We start from the raw sequence: 18572 nt of genomic DNA, 5'->3' as shown, positions 1-18572 counted from the left end.
CACCTATTTTTAAAAGAACTTCAACTGCACTATCAAATAGTTTCGAAAATGTGAAATGTTATGTATTTGACAGAGGGTCAAATGGATGGATGGATGGGTGGGTGGGTGGGTGGCTGGGTGGTAGGTGATAAATGTCAATGGTGAGCAAAGCCAGGAAGGGCCCCCTGGACCACTTAGGGTGGTAAGGGGCCTGGGAGCTCTGTGTGGTGGAGGCGATCGCGTGACGGCAGAGCTGCGTTCGAGCTTGGTTTGAAGATCCCTGTGTCTGAGGCTCTGGGCATCCAGCTCCTGGCCTGCCTCTCCACCAGCTCCGCTCGCCCATCTGGTGCTGCCTTGTCTGGGACCCAGGCAGAGGACGGGCCTCCGGGGGGCAGGCAGAGGCTGTGTTTTCACCACTTCTGGAGCTCATCCAGGCTCTGGATGAAGGACAGAGCAGGCTGCCATCAACGCTTGAGTGAAGACCGGAGCTTGATTCACGGCTACCTGTGTGGGGAAGGAGATCACCTGCGTCAGCCTGCAGCAGGAAAGGTGGGGTTGATGCTGGAAAGCCCAGAGTGGGTCGCGGAGGCTACCACCAACCCCCAGGACACGACATCTGTGCTTGCCGAATAGTGAGAGATTGAGCCCAAATAAAAGGGCAGCGAATCCCAGGAGGCACAGGAACCCCGGTCTCCGGTGAGTGCAGCTCCCGCAGGTCAGCAGTCAGGTGAGACAGGTACACACCTGAGCCAGACGGCCACACCCTCGGGGCTTTGTGCCTTTGCATTATTTGCGGACCACCCACCCGGACATGGGGCTCATCACCGAGTGGGGCTGTACCCACTGCCAACCTTGGGGCTGTTTATTTGCTTGAGATTTTCAAAAAGCAGATTTTTTCAGGAAACTTGAGAACCAGATATAGATGTTTTTCACTTTGGAAGACAGAAGTCCCAGGAGAATAAGAAAAGAAAAGGGGCCAATTGTCCCTCTAGTGTTTTAATTTCGAGGAGGGGGCCATCCAGCACGGCTGAGGCACCAACGCACAAGATTTCCTTAGAAATTCTCCAGGACGAGTGTTGGCCTCCATGTTGGAATTCATTTTCTAAATATTAAGTAAAAGTTGCTGAAATTCCCTTGCGATTCTATGCGGGGAGGTGATTGGCCCTGGTCCAACCCTTCCCATCCAGGCTGTAAGGGCTCCGGGGCCCTGGAATCACGTGAGCTCTTGGGTCCTCGGAGCAAAGGGGGCTGAGACAGGGTGAAGACGTCACGTTTCCAGTGTCTGCAGGACCAGCCCCTGAAGGAGGTGACATTTTCTCTGACGATGCTGAAGTCATCCCTTTCCCCAGAAAGGGACGTTGCCTTGTGGGGAAGTGCACTGTAACCCCGTCTCTGCTGTGTGTTGGGGGTGATTCACTTGAGCTCTCTGAGCCCCTTTCCTCATTTAAGGGATGAGGCCAGGAACTGCCACACTTTGAGGAGTTGTATCAAAGGTCCGTTATCTCGAGAGAATGAAGTGCTGAGCGTGGGGAAGGTGGCCCAGCTGGGGACGCTGCTGACCCAGGCAGGAAACAGGGACCTGGGCCGGCCACTGCGGGGGCATGTCCATGTGACGGGACCCCCCGACGGGGGCAGGATGGAATAGGCTGGGGAAGTGGAAGGGTCTTCGTGACCAAACCTTGCGGGCCCCCAACCAGACTGGAAGGCACCCCGCCAAGGCAGCTGTTATCTTTATTATTAGAGGAACGTTGAACTGAAGTTACCTCTGTTCGTCCCCTATCTGGAGCCTCAGCAGAGCACATCTAGCCCTCTCTCTAATCACGCGGCAGTCTCTCCCAGCAACCGGCCCCCATCCTAAGGCACAGGCCAAAGGTCACCTCACTAACATAACAAAAACACCTTTACCGCCCTCAACACTTAGGAAATTCCAAGGGCTTCAGGAGCTCTGTGCCAGGAGCAGTGGGTGAAGACCAAGTATATATTTCTGATGATAAATCACAGTAACACAGGCACGAGCCGCTGAAACCCACAAATCTACCCTCTGCCAAACCCCGCAGGACGCGCTGTGCAGGCACCCTCGGTGGCAAGGGCAGGACTGGTGCATCAGACGATTTGGACCTCGCTCCTCACCCACCTGCGGGCAGCCGGGCTCCTTATTCGTGGAACACCTGGTAGCTGAAGTTGTCGGACTGGGTTTTGAAGTTGTATTTTCCGGTCACTCTCTGGTAGCGCGTGATGAGGAGGGCGGCTGGCCCCGCCACCAGGGCAAAGGCGGCCACCAGGATGAGGACCAGGTAACTGACTCCCAGGCCCGGCTTTGCAGCTGCAGGTTCTCCTGCAGGGATGAAACAGGCACAGGTGGGTGGTCTGCCCAAAGCAGCTCAGCCTGGTGCCAGCGGGGCCCCAGCATCGCCCCTGGATGGAGGGCTCGGCACGGGACGGACCTGCGATGGAGCAAGCTCTCACGGGTCAGACGTTCAGCGCGCCCGTGTGCCCGTCCCAAGCCCACGGGAGCACAGCAGTCAGGACAGGTCTGCCTGCCCACATTCTGGATAATCACTGGCCGAGAGGAGGAGGCCACACGGGAGCCACAGGCTCTCCAGGTCAGGGCAGAGCACTCAGCGTGTCCCGCACAGAGACACACTGGGTCCACACACCGCACAGCACCGGGAAGCCGGCCTTGCCCGGACTCGGGGGCAAGAAAGCACAGGAGAGCCTGGACCCCAAATTGCTGAAAACAGGGACTCAATAAATACTCATATATGCGGCCACATAGCAGCATATCCAGAACAGCCGAAAGGGGGAAACAGCCCCCAAATCCATCAAAGGATGAATGAATAAACGACATGTGGTCCATCCACCCAGTGGAATAATATTTGGCTATAAAAGGAATGAGATTCGGCCACAGGTTACGACATGGATGAGCCTTGAAAACACCCATTGTGCTGAGTGACAGGCAACAGTCTCCAAGGACCACACGTCGTCGTGTGACCCTGTTTCTAGGGAAACCAGAGACAGGAAGCCAACCTAGGTAGTTTCAGGGGCAGGGGAAGGGCTGGGGAGTCACTCCCTCCTGTGGGCACGGAGCTGCTTTGGGTGATGAAAATGTTTTGAAACTAGAGAAGGGTGGTGAATGTGCTAAATTCCACCCAATTATTTATTTTAAAACAGTTAACTTTATATAAGGTGAGTTTTATCTCAATTTTACCACAGGAGCTTATCAGAAAGGTCTGGGTAGGAAAGCATTCCTGGACGATAAGGGACACTCGAGATCCCGTTTTCCATTTCTGGGGCTGTTTCCGGAAGTGGCCGCTGCTCCGGGTCTCCCAGTCATGGCTCAGACGAGTGCAGACACCAAAGTGATTCAACAATGGCCTAGAAGAGGCTCCCACCCGACTGCCTGGATGATGGGCCAGCTGGAACCGGGAAACCCCCTCCTCCAGAGGGAGGACCACACTGGGATAGGGATACTGGGGACAGTTGCTGGAGCGGCTGCAACCTCCCAAGGAACCTGAGGCCTCCAGACTCTGGGGCACCAGCTTCCTGACAACTCCTTCATGGATGGATCTTAAATCCATCCTCCAGTGGGTGCTACAGTGGACCCTTCCCCCTCCTCCTGTGCCCCATGTAGGGGACCAACTTGTGAGCACAAGGGGGGCTGTCTGCCCTGAGGATGCTGGAGCAGAAAAGTAGAAGAGGCCCCCTTGTTGGTGCCGTGGAGCCCAGCCCCAGCCCCAGACTGGCAGCTACAGAGACAACTGAACCTGTTCGGTCGCTGCCTCTCCAGCTGGGTTTCTGTTCCCTGCAACCGAGCACTCTTAACTGGCCACTGACTCAGAGCTGCTCTGAGTAGGGTCCACAGGCCGGTGCCGTCCACTGGTTACCATGGTCCAGGAACGGTTACTGGTCCAGGAGAGATGCTTACAAATAGAGAGGGAGCCTGTGTCGCAACGTGACCTACGCCCTCAGTGGGGGTATTTCCTTAAACATAGTAACCACCTGTCAGTCCATGATGGACGAGATGCTTAAATAAAAGACACCGGTCCTCCCCCAGGATAGCAAGTGCAGCCGGCACCACGCACAGGGCTGCTGTGATATCACAGTGGTGATGCACATGATCAATCTTTTTGCAAAGACACTAACCTATCGCTGCTTTTGTGAAGGGGACACATCTCGGTGAGGGAAAGTGATGGAGGACCTCCCGGCACGCAAAGAACACAGGAGCAGGGTACATATAACCCCAGCCCCTTCCAGAGGGTCCAGGTCCTTTCAGAGGTCTGAGGTCCAGCTCAGCTGTTCTCTGGGGACACCCAGGCCCCTCACTTCTGAGCTGCCTCAATAATTATTCCAGACCTTTCCCACTGGGACATTTCAGGATTCCCACGGACATTAATCTCAAACATTCTCTACCTCTTCACACAAAAAACTCCAGTGAGTGAGAAATAATGTTCTCTATAAAGCAAACGGCTATGGATGATTTCCAAAAATTAAGTGCAAAAATTACAGTGCCGATATATGATCTGTTGGCAGCACAGATTCAGGAACGATTACCAGTTGGATGCTGCCTTAAAATTGCCAGCACACAGTGTTATGTGTTGAAGTGTATACCTCCAAAACACGGATGTTGGGTCCTAACCCCCAGTGCCTGAGAATGTGACCTTATCTGGAAATAGGGTCATTGCAGACACCTTTAGTTAAGTTATGCTGAAGCAGAAGAGGCCCCTAATTCAATGACTGGTGTCCTTGTAAGAAGACAGAGACCTTCAGGACAAGCCATGTGATACAGAGGCAGAGGTTGGAGGGATGCAGCCACAAGCCAAGGCTGCCAGAGCAGAACCACCAGAAGATGGGAGAGAGGCCTAGAACAGATTCTCCCTCAGGGACTTTGGAAGGAACCAGCCCTGCCCACGCCATGACCTTGGACTTGGGTCTCCAGACTGTGAGAGAGTAGTTTCTGTTATTTTTAAGCCACCCAGTTTGTGGTTCTTAGCTTCCTGTGTCACTAGCCCCAGAAAACTAACACCCGTGGTGTGAAGGCTGGGGTGGACTGACTCCTGGAAAGGAAGCCAGTGCAGCCCCTGGAGACCAAGGGTGGGTGGGTTAGGAAAAGCCTGGAACTGCTGGGAGAGGCCCAGCGTGTCCAGGTGACAGCTGTGTGAGCTTGGACATGTTCCCTGAGATCTCCCAGTGTTCTCATTCATCCCCAGAGTGGAAGCGATGTGGTAGCAGGGGACGGGTCATGGGTGCCCAGTGGGAGGGGCAGAGATAAAATCCCGGAGGTACTTGCCTGCCAGCCTCTTCTCACTCTGTGTCTCCAGCAGTGTTTCTGTTACTACACACTATTAAAATGTAATCACCTGCCTACCAGCTGAGAGATTCCATGTTTCTAAATGATTTTTCTGTATATTTGTATGACACAGTTATGAAGCCAAAAAGCTAATAATACAATGAGAAAGAATGATGAACAAAATGAGTAATTATAATCCTTGTTATTGAGCTTGGCCGTCTATACCCTTATTGTGTTTGGTGTTCTCTGCAATGGTTGTGTTAGTAAAGTGCACTACCGGTTAGGAAGGATAATAAATAACACTTACCAGTAATTTCTATGGACAAGGCACTGTATGAATTAGGAATTACCATCATCATTATCGTTGTCCCCATTTTATAGATGAGGGAAATGAGGCAAGTGCAGCATATGCCCAAAGTCAGACCCAAGTTTTGTCTCCAGGCAACCTAGCCCCAGCATCACAAATTTTAGCCTCACAGAGGATTTTTATTTCCTGTAATCTTATTGGCCAGGCATGTAGGACTGTTGTAATAACTCCTATGATGTAGAGCAAAAGCACAGTGCCCGACATATAGTTAGAGGAGATAATGAATAAGTGGGCAGATGAGTGGATGGATGGAGGAATGATGGGTGGATGCATGGGACTCAGAAGACTCAGGAATATTCCTAAGCCCACACAGCTCCGAAGTAAGAGAGCCTATATTTAAACACAGCCCTCCTGACCCCAAACCCAGTGTTTTTTCCACTCTGGTTTTGACATTATCTGTAATATCTACGAATAAATAGAAGTTCTGTTTCTATAAATAAGAATGCAATTCACATACATTCTCTTTCATATTAGACCAATCAGTTCTCAGCCATTTAAGACAATGAAGAGGGTAGGGAAAGCACATTGTCCCAGGACCCAGGCCAGCGATCGTCCGAGGACCCGTGCAAACACCAGGGCCTGGCATCCAGCTCCGGAGACATTGAGTTGGTTGGCCTGAGGCATGGCCTGGGACCTGTGACTTATTTTTTAATTTCCAAAATCCTTTGGATGAGAACCAGCAGTTGAATATCACTGGCCAAGAAGACCTCCCTTCCCAAGCCCTGGTTAGCACACCCATCCCGGTTTACACCCTGCATCCAAAACCCAGAAGATCCTGTATGGGAAAATAGAGAGGTAAGGAAGGCCATCCAAATTAGGAAGAAAAACAATAAAAAAGGAAAGTCAACTAGGATTAGCTTTAGCTGTAAGGAAGAGAAAAACCCAAAATAGCAGCGACAAAGAAAATGGAAGCTTATTTCTTTCTGGCATAAACATTGGAGGTCAGAGCCCAGGCCTGGCCCTGCAGCTTTGCTCCATGGTGTCCTGGGGCACCCGGCTCCCGCCTCCATGGTGCTCATGGTACCAGATGGCGGCTGTCTGCAGCCGCCTCCCCTGAATGTCAGGCAGCTGGGTGGGTACCGGATGTTTATAAGGCAGGCACACGGTGCTTTGTGACCACCTAGAGGGTGGGATAGGGAGGGTGGGAGGGAGGGAGATGCAAGAGGGAAGGGATATGGGAACAGATGTATATGTATAACTGATTCACTTTGTTATAAAGCAGAAACTAACACACCATTGTAAAGCAATTATACTCCAATAAAGATGTAAAAAAAAAAAAAAGTTGTCACTTGACACTCTCTTTTGCATCTCATTAGCCAGAGCTCACTCATACGGCCACTCTTGCTGTGAGGTCAGTTGGGAATTATAGTTTTTATTCCTGGCAGCCATCTGTCCCCTAAAAACTGGGGGTTCTATTACCACGGAAGGAGAAGAGAACACATATCTGGGGACAGCTGGCAGTTTCTGAATCAAGACCCAAGTTTCGTTGTCTAAACCGAGTCACCAACGCACCTTCGGACCGAATCAGGGGTCCCCAGGACATCTGGTGCGTTGCAGGGGGCTCACCATTTCTCAGCGACCGGAAGTCATCGCAGTTCTGTAATTTTAAAAGGAGAACAAGTACAAATCAGTTGAACAATGTTTATGAGAAATGTACGCACTCTCAGGGTAGAGACTCTGACTCGTACATGGTCTTTCCTGCTGGAAACGTCGAGTCACGATGGATGAGCTCCATCAGGGGAGAAGGAGGAAGGGGGAGGCTGGACCGCCTGGGCCTCGGGGCTGTGCAGGCGGGGTGCCCAACCGGATGGGGGAGGGCTGGGCAGCAGGAGGGTTGGGGGAAGCAAGATGTAGCCCCCTGTGCTGTCTCCAGTTTCTAGCTCTGGCCCCTTGGCCCCTGGGGGCATCGTCTCAGATTCGCCCTTTGTTCTCCACAGCCTGCGGCAGACACCTGCTCCTTTTAACACCTGGGCCTGATGAAAAGTTTCAATGACGTGATAGAATCTGTCTACCATACACCTGCTATGGGGTGCATTGTGTCCCCCAAAAGATGTTGCAGTCCTAACCTCAGCACCTGTGGACGTGACCTTATTTGGAAATAGGGTCTTTGCAGGTGATGACGTTATGATCAGATGGGGTCAGTAGGGTGGGCCCTGATCCAGTATGATGGTGTTCTTGCAAAAAGAGGACATTTGAACACAGACACGGATGTGCACAGAGGGAAGACATGTGAAGACACAGGGAGAAGGTGACCTCGATCAGTCAGGGAGCTGGACCTGGAACAGATTCTCCCACAGCCTCACAAGGAACGGCCCAGCCGACGACACCTTGATCTCGGACTTCCAGCCTCCAGACTGTGCAAGGATAGATTTATGTTATTTAAGCTGCCCAGCCTGTGGTACGTCGTTACACAGCCCCAGGAAACCAATACAGCACCCATCCTAGAGGAGCTTGGAAAGAAATACGTGAAGCTCGTAGTGTAGAGAATTTGAGAACCGGCAGCTCCTTGTCAAAGCTGTCGTGGTCGTTAACACCCTAGGGTTTCTAAGGGGCTGATACAGGCTCAGAGCCCCTCAGCGGGCAGGCACCAGGAGTCTGTGTTCCTTTCCTGCTGTTGTTCCAGAAGACCTACTGTTTGAGAAAAAGTGACAGCAAAATCAGGGCTCACTGGATTTCTTCTGCTGTGCATTCTGACTGATGTTTGGCCTTGATCACCCAGGAAAATTGCCCAAGTTTTGTAAGGAACACAGGAACAAACGTGTCCCCAAAGGAGAAAGAAATATGCAGTTGCTGAACCAAAGGCCAACAGAGCCCTCCATGCCTTCCCCAGCCACAGGTGACACATGACAGTCACTTCACATACTTGTCTGTGGATGAAGAATAACTCTCCAACCCAGAACTGCAAAGCACATTTCAAATTCAAAGTTCTGAGGAAAGGAGACTGTAAAGTTATTCGTAATCCCAGCGTAAGTGCTGAACGGGAAGGAACAAAAACCTGATTAAATAACCTAGTGGCTAGGATTCAGCAGTGTGCCACCGACTTGCTAAAAGTAATTTCAAATTAAAATAACATTTGTACACCTAAATGTGCATTTGATCACCTGGAAGGAGAAGCATTACAGCACCATGACAAGGAAGGTCTGATGTGATGGCCAGTGGAATGGTATGGTCTAAGGAAGGACTCAAGTTAGCCACCCAGCGACACTGGTCCTCCACCCAGGACTGCCCACCATTAAAACCTCATTTCATATCTTTTAAGGGCCAAGTCTGCAGGGCCCAGCACCTCCTCCGCCGAAGTCTGGCCCCAGAAATGTCCAGGCCCTGGGCTTCTGATCACAGAGCAACCCTCCTCATAACAAAGAGGATGAGTCCAGAGGTTTAGAACAGCAAAACACCTACTATTTTGCACGTGGTTCCAGGGGATTCCATGCAGATGCGGAGTTTGCAGTGCAGATAGACTATGGAGTTGTTGATGAAGGAAAAGATTTTCAGCTTGAACTGGGCCTTGTTGGAGTTCCCGTTCTCAATCACATTCGTGTGTGTATTGGGGATAGGGCAGCTGGGAAGAGAGAAAGTGACTCATTAGTTCTAAACTGGCCCTCCTGTCCTTGTTCCCAGGTGAGTTTCCTTACCGTGCACCTGAGTGCACACAGAGCATCCCCACTAGGCTCCAAGAAGGCAAGGATGGCTAGGTCTCCATTTCCCAAGGGGAGGGTCTCCTGAGGGCACCACCTAAAACCCGCGTCTGCAAGCATGCATGTCTGGAGATTCAGAGGGTCCAAAGAAGGCTACACAGAGAGGGTGGGTGCCCAGTGCCCCCTGAGCCCCTACCTGTTGTTAATGAAGCCAAACATGACCGGGTCCCTGGCATTGCTGGATGGTGTTGCCCAGCACTCTGTCAGGACCACCTTGAGGTTGCTTTTCTGTTTATAGAGCCCTACTTCAATCTTGACATCATCACTGGCAGACACCGTATAATTTTGAGGAATAGGAGAGTCTCCAATAAATAACTGCATTTCAGTGACAAAACTTCCAGCACCATGGAGGTCCTCGACGACGGTGTAAACCCTGCAAGAGGGACCATTTGTGTGTGTGGGGTCTGCTTCTGGGACCCTCCTGTTCCCATTTCTCCCCAAAATACTCCAAAGAAAGATGGAATTAAAAGAAGACCACCCAAATGAGAACAAGAAAAGAAAGGCTATTTTTTTTTTGAGCTGGCTAGAGCTGGGGTCAGCCCCGGTCACTAGAGTTTGGTGGAGACTCAAAGGCAGGCAGAGGAGGGGTGAGCTTCACCGGGGAAAGGGGGAGAGAGGTGTGCCCTGAAGGGGGCGTCCTATGTGACTGGCTAGGGGAACAGATCTGGCTTTCCCTGGTTGGTTCTAAACTGGAAATGGGGACAAATCTAGGGAAGCTGGCAGTTATTAATGAAGTCTTGGCCACTGCCTTGTGTATGTTCAGTCTCTCAGAAGGGTCCTCAAGTGATTAAAACCCTAAAGAAACCCCCAAGTGATGGTGCTGGGAGGAACGTGAGCTGCAGGGAATTGGGGAGAGACCTCTGCACTTACCCCCACTCTGGGGTGTAGCCTGATGACGTCAGGAGGTCATTCTGGAAGGCACAGTGGATGGGGCTCAGGATCTTCAGGTGATGGATGATGCCCTCTGGGGACAGGTCATTCCTCAGTGTGGTCCTCACCACCGTAGTGGTCATGTTCTGAACACAGACAGGAAATGAGTGAGCTCCCGGGCCCCAGCAGGCCCCCAACATGTCTACGGACCACAGTTCTGGGTGCAGGGGTTGTTTAAAGCTTATCCCCCCAAATATGAAAACCTTGACAACTTTTTCCCAGTATAAATTGCAAAAGAGAACATAACATCGTGACATCTGGTTTAGCCTATTTCCTGTACCCGCTTTCTTCATTAAAAGAGAACCAGAGACAAACTAGATCAGATGATACCCCAAACAATAGATTAGATTCTTCCCCAAATAATCCCCAAGTACACTTCTGAAAATTAGCGAACAAGCCCTCACCAAAGAAATCGAGTTAAAATAAATTGGTTAAAGTCTGCGACTAATCAAACTGCATTCCTTCTAACTCTAGGGAGACTAACACAGAACCAAGGGTCCAGAGGGCAACCTAAAGAAAATGAATGTGGTCTGGAAGAGGACTCAGGGGTGTGAAATGATAACACAGCTCATGCCTGTGGACACAAGTCTCCAGGGAGAATTGGGATGCCCGTTAGTGTTAATGAGGTCAAGGCCATTAAAAACAAGTGCAGAGCTAATCAGTTTCATGCTAGAGAGATGGTGCCAAGGTCAGCTGGTATGAAGGACCAGTTACTCAGAATGTGAACGCTTATCAGGAAAAAGAGAAGATTTTCAGGAAGTTGTATACCAGTACAAGAAGATGGGCTTGCCAACATCAAAGAGAGCTCCAAAATGTCTCCAGAGCCAAAAATAGTGATGAAGACCCTGGGATGGGCAATTTCGTCATTTGATTCAGTGGAGAGCATTGTAGGAAGAGATTAAAATGTCTGTGAAAATTGCCACCATTATACTGAAGCTAAACATTTTGTTTGACAAAATGCCTGAAGTTGTAACTATCCATTTGAAGTGCTTTACTTGCTAGTGGCTTGGAGTTTGATTGTCATGGTGGTGGCCTCTCCAAGATCAACACCCCTTACTGACATCTCCAAAAGTGTCACTAGAAGAACAGGGCACAGGGCCAGGCAAGGACAGCCTAGATGACCTGCGGTTGTAATGCTTACTATGCATAACGACTGGTAGTGGGCATTGCCCTGCTTCTGCTAAAGTCACTGGCCTTAACAGTTTAGAACTAGACAAGGGGAGTTTTGTGTGAAATAGGTAAATCAGAGCCATCGAATGAAGAGGAAACAAGAGGCATGGTTGAAAATTATGCCAGTAAAGAAGTGTGGATTCGAGTTTGTAGAAATACACAGCCAAGTGAAGTAGAAGTTACTGGACTTCTTGGAGAATGAAAGAGCAAAGCAGAGTATGAGCTATATGACAAAGGGTCTAATCCTGATAAGGTTGCCAGTAGAGTATTTGTTGAAAATAGACACTTTGACACTAACAATGCTAATGGAACCTGTGCATCTGACAGATGAGAAATCTAATGGCCAAATAAGCCTTGACATGAGTGGGTCTGAGAACAAAACGTTGTCTGTAGGGCAAAGCTTGGAGGAGCAGGAAGGGAATTGTCTGCTCTCCAATGATCTGAAAGTCCCTGAACAGAAGGACTTTCTGATTCTCTTTCCTTCTACAGCTACTGCATCTACTCCTTACTTGCTGTTTTTTAAGAAATTATAGAACAAGTGTATTTTCCTTGTGTGCATATTAAACAGACCTGGACAAACTGATGAAGTTGTTTACATCAAAGAGTCCATGGCTCTTGAACATCATACTCAATGGTGAAAAGCTAAAAGCATTTCCTCTAAGGTCAGGAATAAGACAAGGATGCTCACTGTCACCACTCTTATTCAACATAGTATTAGAAGTCCCAGCCACGGCAATCAGAAAAGAAAAAGAAATAAAAGGAATCCAAATTGGAAAGAAAGAAGTAAAACTGTCACTGTTCAAGAGGTAGATTCTGGTAAACACAGAGATATCCCATTCAGATCCCTGTTCAAGGAAAGACTTGCTGCCCAGCTGTGAGCAATGCGGTCAGCAGATGGTCTCCAACTGCCAGCTTCTTCAAGGTCAGCCTCACCTGAGATCATGCCCTTCCCAGGGCAGCCTGCTTCAGGGCTAAAAGGATGAGGACATATAAAGGAATGGCTGTTTTGTCCTGCGAGCTTCCTGCTGGGTTGACCCAATGTTTGTGTCCCCATAAAACCTGTCTGTTGAAACCTAATCCCCAGTGTGATAGTATTTGGAGGTAGGGCCTTTGGGGGTGATTAGTGCCCTTACAAAAGAGACCCCAGAGAACTCCCTTGTCCCTTCTGCCATGTGAGGTTATAGCAAGAAGACAGCTGTGTGACCCAGGGCTCTCATTAAAACAAAAAAACAAAAAAACTGTCACTGTTTGAAGATGACATGATACCATACACAGAAAATCCTAAAGACACCACCAAAAAAACTTATCAATGAATTTGGTAAAGTTGCAGAAACAAAATTAATATATAGAAATCTGTTGCACTTCTGTACAGTAACAACCAACTATCAGAAAGAGAAAAGAATCTCATTTACAATCATATCAAAAAAATAAAATACCTAGGAATAAATCTAACTAAAGAGGTAAAAAGACTTGTACTCAGAAAATTGTAAAACACTGATGAAAGAAACTGAAGACAACACAAATAGATGGACAGATATTCTGTATTAATGGATTGGAAGAATTAATATAGTTAAAATGACCGTGCTACCCAGGGCAATCTACAGATTCAGTGCAATCCTTATCAAAATACCAATGGCATTTTCCACAGAACTAGAACAAAAAAATTCTAAAATTGGTATGGAAACACAAAAGACCCCAAATAGCCAAAACAATCTTTAGAAAGAAGAACAAAGCTGGAAGTATCACACGTCCTGGCTTTAGACTATACTACAAAGCTACAGTAATCAAAATGGCATGGTACTGGCACAAAACAGACACACAGATCAATGGAACAGAACAGAGAGCCCAGGAATCAACCTACACTTATATGGACAATTAATCTACAAGAAAGGAGGCAAAAATATACAATAGGGAAAAGTCAGCTTCTCCAATTAATGGTGTTGGGAAAACTGGACAGCTACATGCAAAAGAATCAAACTGGACTTCTCTCTCACACCATGCACAAAAATAAATTCAAAATGGATTAAAGACTTAAATGTAAGACCTGAAACCATAAAACTTCTAGAAGAAAATATAGGCAGTATGCTCTTTGACATCAGTCTTAGTAATATTTTTTTGATATGTCTCCTCAGGCAAGGGAAACAAAAGCAAAAATAAACAAATGGTACTACATAAACTAAAACTTGCACAATGAAGGAAACTATCAACAAAACAAAAAGGCCACCTACTGAATGGGAGAAGATATTTGCAAATAATATACCTGATAAGGGATTAATATCCAAAACATACAAAGAACACATATAACTCAACATCAAAAAACAAACAACCCAATTAAAATATGGGCAAAGCATCTGAAATATATACATATTTATACATATATATATACATATTTATACATATATATATGATGGAATACTACTCAGCCATAAAAAAGAATGAAATCTTGCCATTTGTAGCAACATGGATGGACCTAGAGGGTATTATGCTAAGTGAAATAAGTCAGACAGAAAAAGACAAATACTGTATGTTACCCCTTATATGTGGAATCTAAAAAAACAAAACAAATGAACAAACATAACAAAACTGAAACAGTTATAGATACAGAGAACAGGTGGTTGCCAGAGGGAAGGGGGGGAGGATGAGAGAAATAGGTGAGGGAGATTAAGAGGTAAAACCTTCTAGTTACAAAATAAATGAGTCATGGGTATGAAATGTACAGTGTGGGGAATATAGTCAATAATCATGTAATATCTTTGTATGGTGATATATCAGAGCTAGACTTATCATGGTGATCATTTTGAAATGCACAGAAACATGAATCACTATGTTGTGTAACAGGAACTAACACAGTGTTGCAGGTCAATTATACTTCAGAAACAAACAAACCAACCCACAGAAAAAGAGGTCAGATTTGTGGTCACCAGAGGAGGGAGTGAGGGAGGGGGAATTGGATGAAGGTGGTCAAACAGTACAAACCTCCAGTTATAAGAAAAAGAAGTCCTAGGGATGTCATGTACAACATGACAAATATAATTAGCAGTGCTGTACTTTATATGTGAAAGTGGTGAAGAGGGTAAATCCGCAGAGTTCTTACCCCAAGGAAAAATTTGTTTTCTATTTCTTTAATTTTGTATCTATATGAGACGACAGATGTTCATTTAAACTGTAATAATCATTTCATGATGTATGTAAGTCAAATCATCATGCTGTACACCTGAAACTTATACAGTCTGTATGTCAATTACATCTCAATAAAACTGGAATAAAAACTTTTTAAAAAAGAATCTTTAGCTCTTGGATATTATGTCTCTCTAAGTTTTTATACAAATGCTGAAATTGGAATGACTGAAAGTCATAATAATTTTTAGAATTCATTTTCCTTGGTAGAGACTCCTGATGCATTAGCTTCTGGGAACAAAGGTGTATAGGTTCTTAATTGAACGATCCAAAATGGAAACCTTTAAACACTTTTGAATTGACACTATTTTTGTTTGCTTTTTAAAATAAAGTGCATGTGTTTGTAGCTCATATTTTTAATTATCTGCATGATGTTTACAGGTCCTGTGGTTTCTTCAGTTCAGAAGCAGACCCTCATTCAGCACATTTAGTTTTACAATAGCCATGAAGCCACATCTCGGATGGGCTGCATCAGAGGCACCAAGTTTAGAACATGTGCCCTCACAGTGGTGGACATTAGGTGCCTTGACTCACTTTGAAAAATGCCTCAGAAAACCCGGACAGTCCCCTGCTATCTTCACAAGAATTTTACACGTATTTATGAAGATGATTCTGTACTTCGTGAATCTCTGGGGCACGGGCTAATTTCTCTCTTCCTAGTCATACTCTAAACCATCTGAATATGGTATATCAAACTGAGAGGTGAGACCTTAAATTTAACGTAAACATAGATAGTATGAAACGTAGTTTGATGTATATAGTACATTAAACTGAGAGATGAGACCTTAAATTTAACGTAAACATAGATAGTATGAAACATAGTTTGATGTATATAGTACATTAAACTGAGAGATGAGACCTTAAATTTAACTTTTTTAAAAAACAAGGAGGTCCATACAATTTAACCCCCTTCCCCCCCAAAAGGAGGAAGAACCCGCTAACCGTACAGAATCTGTTGTATTTGTATAAGTAAGTCTCCAGGGGGAATCTTAGTTTTTGACAAATTTCAAAACACAGAAGAGCTCCTGTGGTTTCCAGGGCCTGGATGACTCATAAGAGATGAATTGCCCTCTGCTCTGAAAGGACCCTGAATTTTACTGAATTTAATTGCTAAACCAGGTGTTTGTCTAGCTCGGAAAAACAAGCAAGTGGGAGAGCCGACACCCGCAGCCTTGTGTCTGTGCCTCCGTGTAGGAGGTGCTGACTCCCCGGAGGGCAGCCTGGCCAGCCCATCGCACCTCAGCACTGCGGGCAAGAGTGTCTTATTTTCTAGCATCTTTCACTTGAGGTCTGTAGGTCCTGCACCAACGTGGCCTTGAGAACCACAGCGGCAGCTCTGCTCACACCTGAGCCCGCCCCCCACCAGCCTGTGTGCAGACTCTGGCTCAGAACTGAAGTCGCCCAGAAGCTGCGGCCCCCCCGCACTCCGCATCCCCCACCATGGCTGCTCGCCCCCTCTCCGTGCGCTCACCTCCAGGTGAGAGTCTTAGGAATCTTTAAGAAAGAGAAGTCAAACCCTGGTTATTTTTCAGCTGTGCTGGCTGGAGGGGTTGGAGGGGGACTGACGAAGGCTGTGGTCACTGGAACCGTCCCAGTTAGTCCATCAACCCAGCGGCCCTGTGTGTGGGTCTGAGGGCCACCCCACTCCCGTCAAGGGGAAGGTGGAATCACGCCTGAGGGCGGCCAGCCGGGCCCACAGGTGCGCGTGGTCTTCCAACTGCCTGGCCAGCCCTCGCCGTGGGTCTGGCCTCCAGGCAGGCTGGTACCTTGGAGCTGCCTTTGCCCCCATGCCCTGTGTCCCCTGCCTCCCCTCCCCAGAACCCTTCCTACTGAAGCCCACACCAACTCTGAGCCTTTCAGCCCGCGATGTCGCCTCCCTGTGCCCTTGACCTGGGGTCATCAGCAAGCCTAGCCCATCCAGTGCCTGGGCTCACCTGCCCCAAGAGGGAGCTCACCCAGGGCTCCAACCAGAACCTCTAAGGGTGAGGGTCCCTTGCCCACCCCGTGCCATCGAGGCCCCTGGAGAGGCAGAGTCGCAGAGGCCTCAGGGCTGGTCCTCGGAGGCCAGGAGACCTTGACCTTGACCTTGACCACCGCCCCCATAGACCTTGGTGAGCCTCCAGGTCCCACTGGTTAAACGTGGGTGACAACACCTGGCCTGGGGGTGATGACGGGGCTAGACACCCAGCCAGCAGGTCCTTGGGGTCCTCAAGGCCCGGTTCCTTCTCCACCCCTGTGCTAGGAAGCAAAGCCGAAGATCCTCAGCCCCACCCCCGCCCAGCCCAGCAGCACAGCATCCCTGAGGACCACCTTCCCCACAGTGCCATGGCCGGGCCCCTACTGAGACCCTCCCCCAGCCCACCTCCCACAGGAGACCGTTCCCTTTCAGGCCGCCGTCCCACCCAGGGCCCAGCCGTCCCACTGGCCAGAGCCACTGAGACACCCTCCACCTTGTAAATCCTCCCCCATGTCTGGCCTCCCTCTTCCAGCTCTCTGCACTTGCCCCCTGGGGTCGTGGTGCACACCCCGTACACCCCTTGGGACCACTTCAGCCTCCTTCCAGAAGGCCCCTCCCCCCACCCCCGGGCCCAGGAAGCCCAGCCCCACCCTGCTCTACTGGGTGATGGCACTTCCTGTGCCAGGACCTCGCGTCTCTCCAGGGACGACACCGCCCGATGCTGCTTCCTCTCCCCCTGTGCCCGGCGCTGGCTGAACCCATGGAAGGTGCTGCCCGTCTGCCTGGCGTGGCCTTGAAAGCAGTGGCCAAGGGTGGGGAGCGGGAAGGGTGGGGGGTGAGGGGTACAGGAGCGTCACTGTGGCCTAGAGGCAGCATTTGAAGACGCAGGACCTGGAGCCATCAGCCCACCACGTGATGGACGCTGCAAACCAGAGATGCTGACATGGACCCAGGACCCCCAGCCCAGACTCACCCCAGCACTCGGGGAGGCATCCCCACCAATGCACAGACACACACAACCATTCACACCTTCTGCACAAACACACACACACACGCGCGCGCTCGCCGACACACATGCACACGGACACGTTCTTATACACGTGCACACGTGCATGCATGCACACACACATGCTCACTCACCTGCGCACATGCACACAAACATGTTTTCATACGCGTGCACACGTGTACACAGGCACACACGTTCGCGCACAGGCTCCCGGCTTTCCTGCCCTTTCTCCTCCCCCACTGGCTCTCCAACCCGCCTGGGCATCAAAATCACTGGGAGGCTTTTGTCGACCCTGACTTTCCACCAGAATCCCTGCACCAGGGTGCAGCCTGGTTCCCGGTGAGAGCTCGGTCCTATTCCAACCCTTGGCTGGGCCCTTCTGCACTTAGCGTCGGAGGCCTTGGGGTGCAGGGTCTTCCCGGCCCCCCAGGCCACACGCGGACCCTCCCCGGATCGGCATCCAGACTCCCGGAGCCCCCCCCCGCGCCCCATGGTGGGTGTGAGCCCGGCCTCACGCTCTGCGCGACGGTTCCGCACTCGCCCCACGCAGCCACCAGGATCACGTGCGTGCTGTTTTGGTCGCTGACATTGCAGGACGGGTGTCCCAGGTACAGGGAGGACTCAGGGATGGACTCCTGCTGCAGGAAGCGCTTCTGGATGGCGATGGCCACTTTCTCGATCTCACAGAGCACCCTGACGGCCCCGGTCAGGTTCAGCCGTGGGGACAGGCCCTGTGGGGCTGGGCGGGCACCCTGCACAGAGGCAGCCCCAGGTCCTGCTGGGGTAGGGGGCTTCTCTGGGCCGGGGGCCTGGGGTGTGTTGCCAGGAGAGTCGCCTGCAAGACACGAGGAGACAAAGGCATAGGGTGGGTCTGTGCTTCGGCCTGGCCAGCGACGTGGTACAGGGCGGGGGCGGGGCAGGGGGCAGACAGCAGACGGACCACTCCGCACCCTGCAGCAGCGCACCCCGGGGTCGCACATGCCAGCAGAGCCACACACACACGT

General features: G+C 49.7%; 1 protein-coding gene across 1 annotated transcript in view; it reads right to left on the bottom strand.

Annotated features, from left to right (window-relative positions):
* Positions 1 to 2132: 2132 nt before the first annotated feature.
* The window catches only part of UMODL1 (uromodulin like 1), a gene marked incomplete at both ends in the record, with an annotated part of 61151 nt that continues 44711 nt past the window's right edge, over positions 2133 to 18572 (bottom strand). Inside the window, 6 exons of the mRNA XM_082624384.1 lie at positions 2133 to 2314; positions 7146 to 7230; positions 9033 to 9192; positions 9465 to 9701; positions 10199 to 10344; positions 18084 to 18403. Of these exons, the coding sequence (XP_082480510.1) occupies positions 2133 to 2314; positions 7146 to 7230; positions 9033 to 9192; positions 9465 to 9701; positions 10199 to 10344; positions 18084 to 18403 (1130 nt within the window). The remainder of the gene's footprint in view (positions 2315 to 7145; positions 7231 to 9032; positions 9193 to 9464; positions 9702 to 10198; positions 10345 to 18083; positions 18404 to 18572) is intronic.

Source organism: Mesoplodon mirus, assembly GCF_964341445.2.
Source record: "Mesoplodon mirus genome assembly, chromosome: 6".
NCBI lineage: Eukaryota > Metazoa > Chordata > Mammalia > Artiodactyla > Ziphiidae > Mesoplodon > Mesoplodon mirus.
Note: the sequence above shows the minus strand (reverse complement) of the source record. Positions and strands in the feature narration are given on the sequence as shown.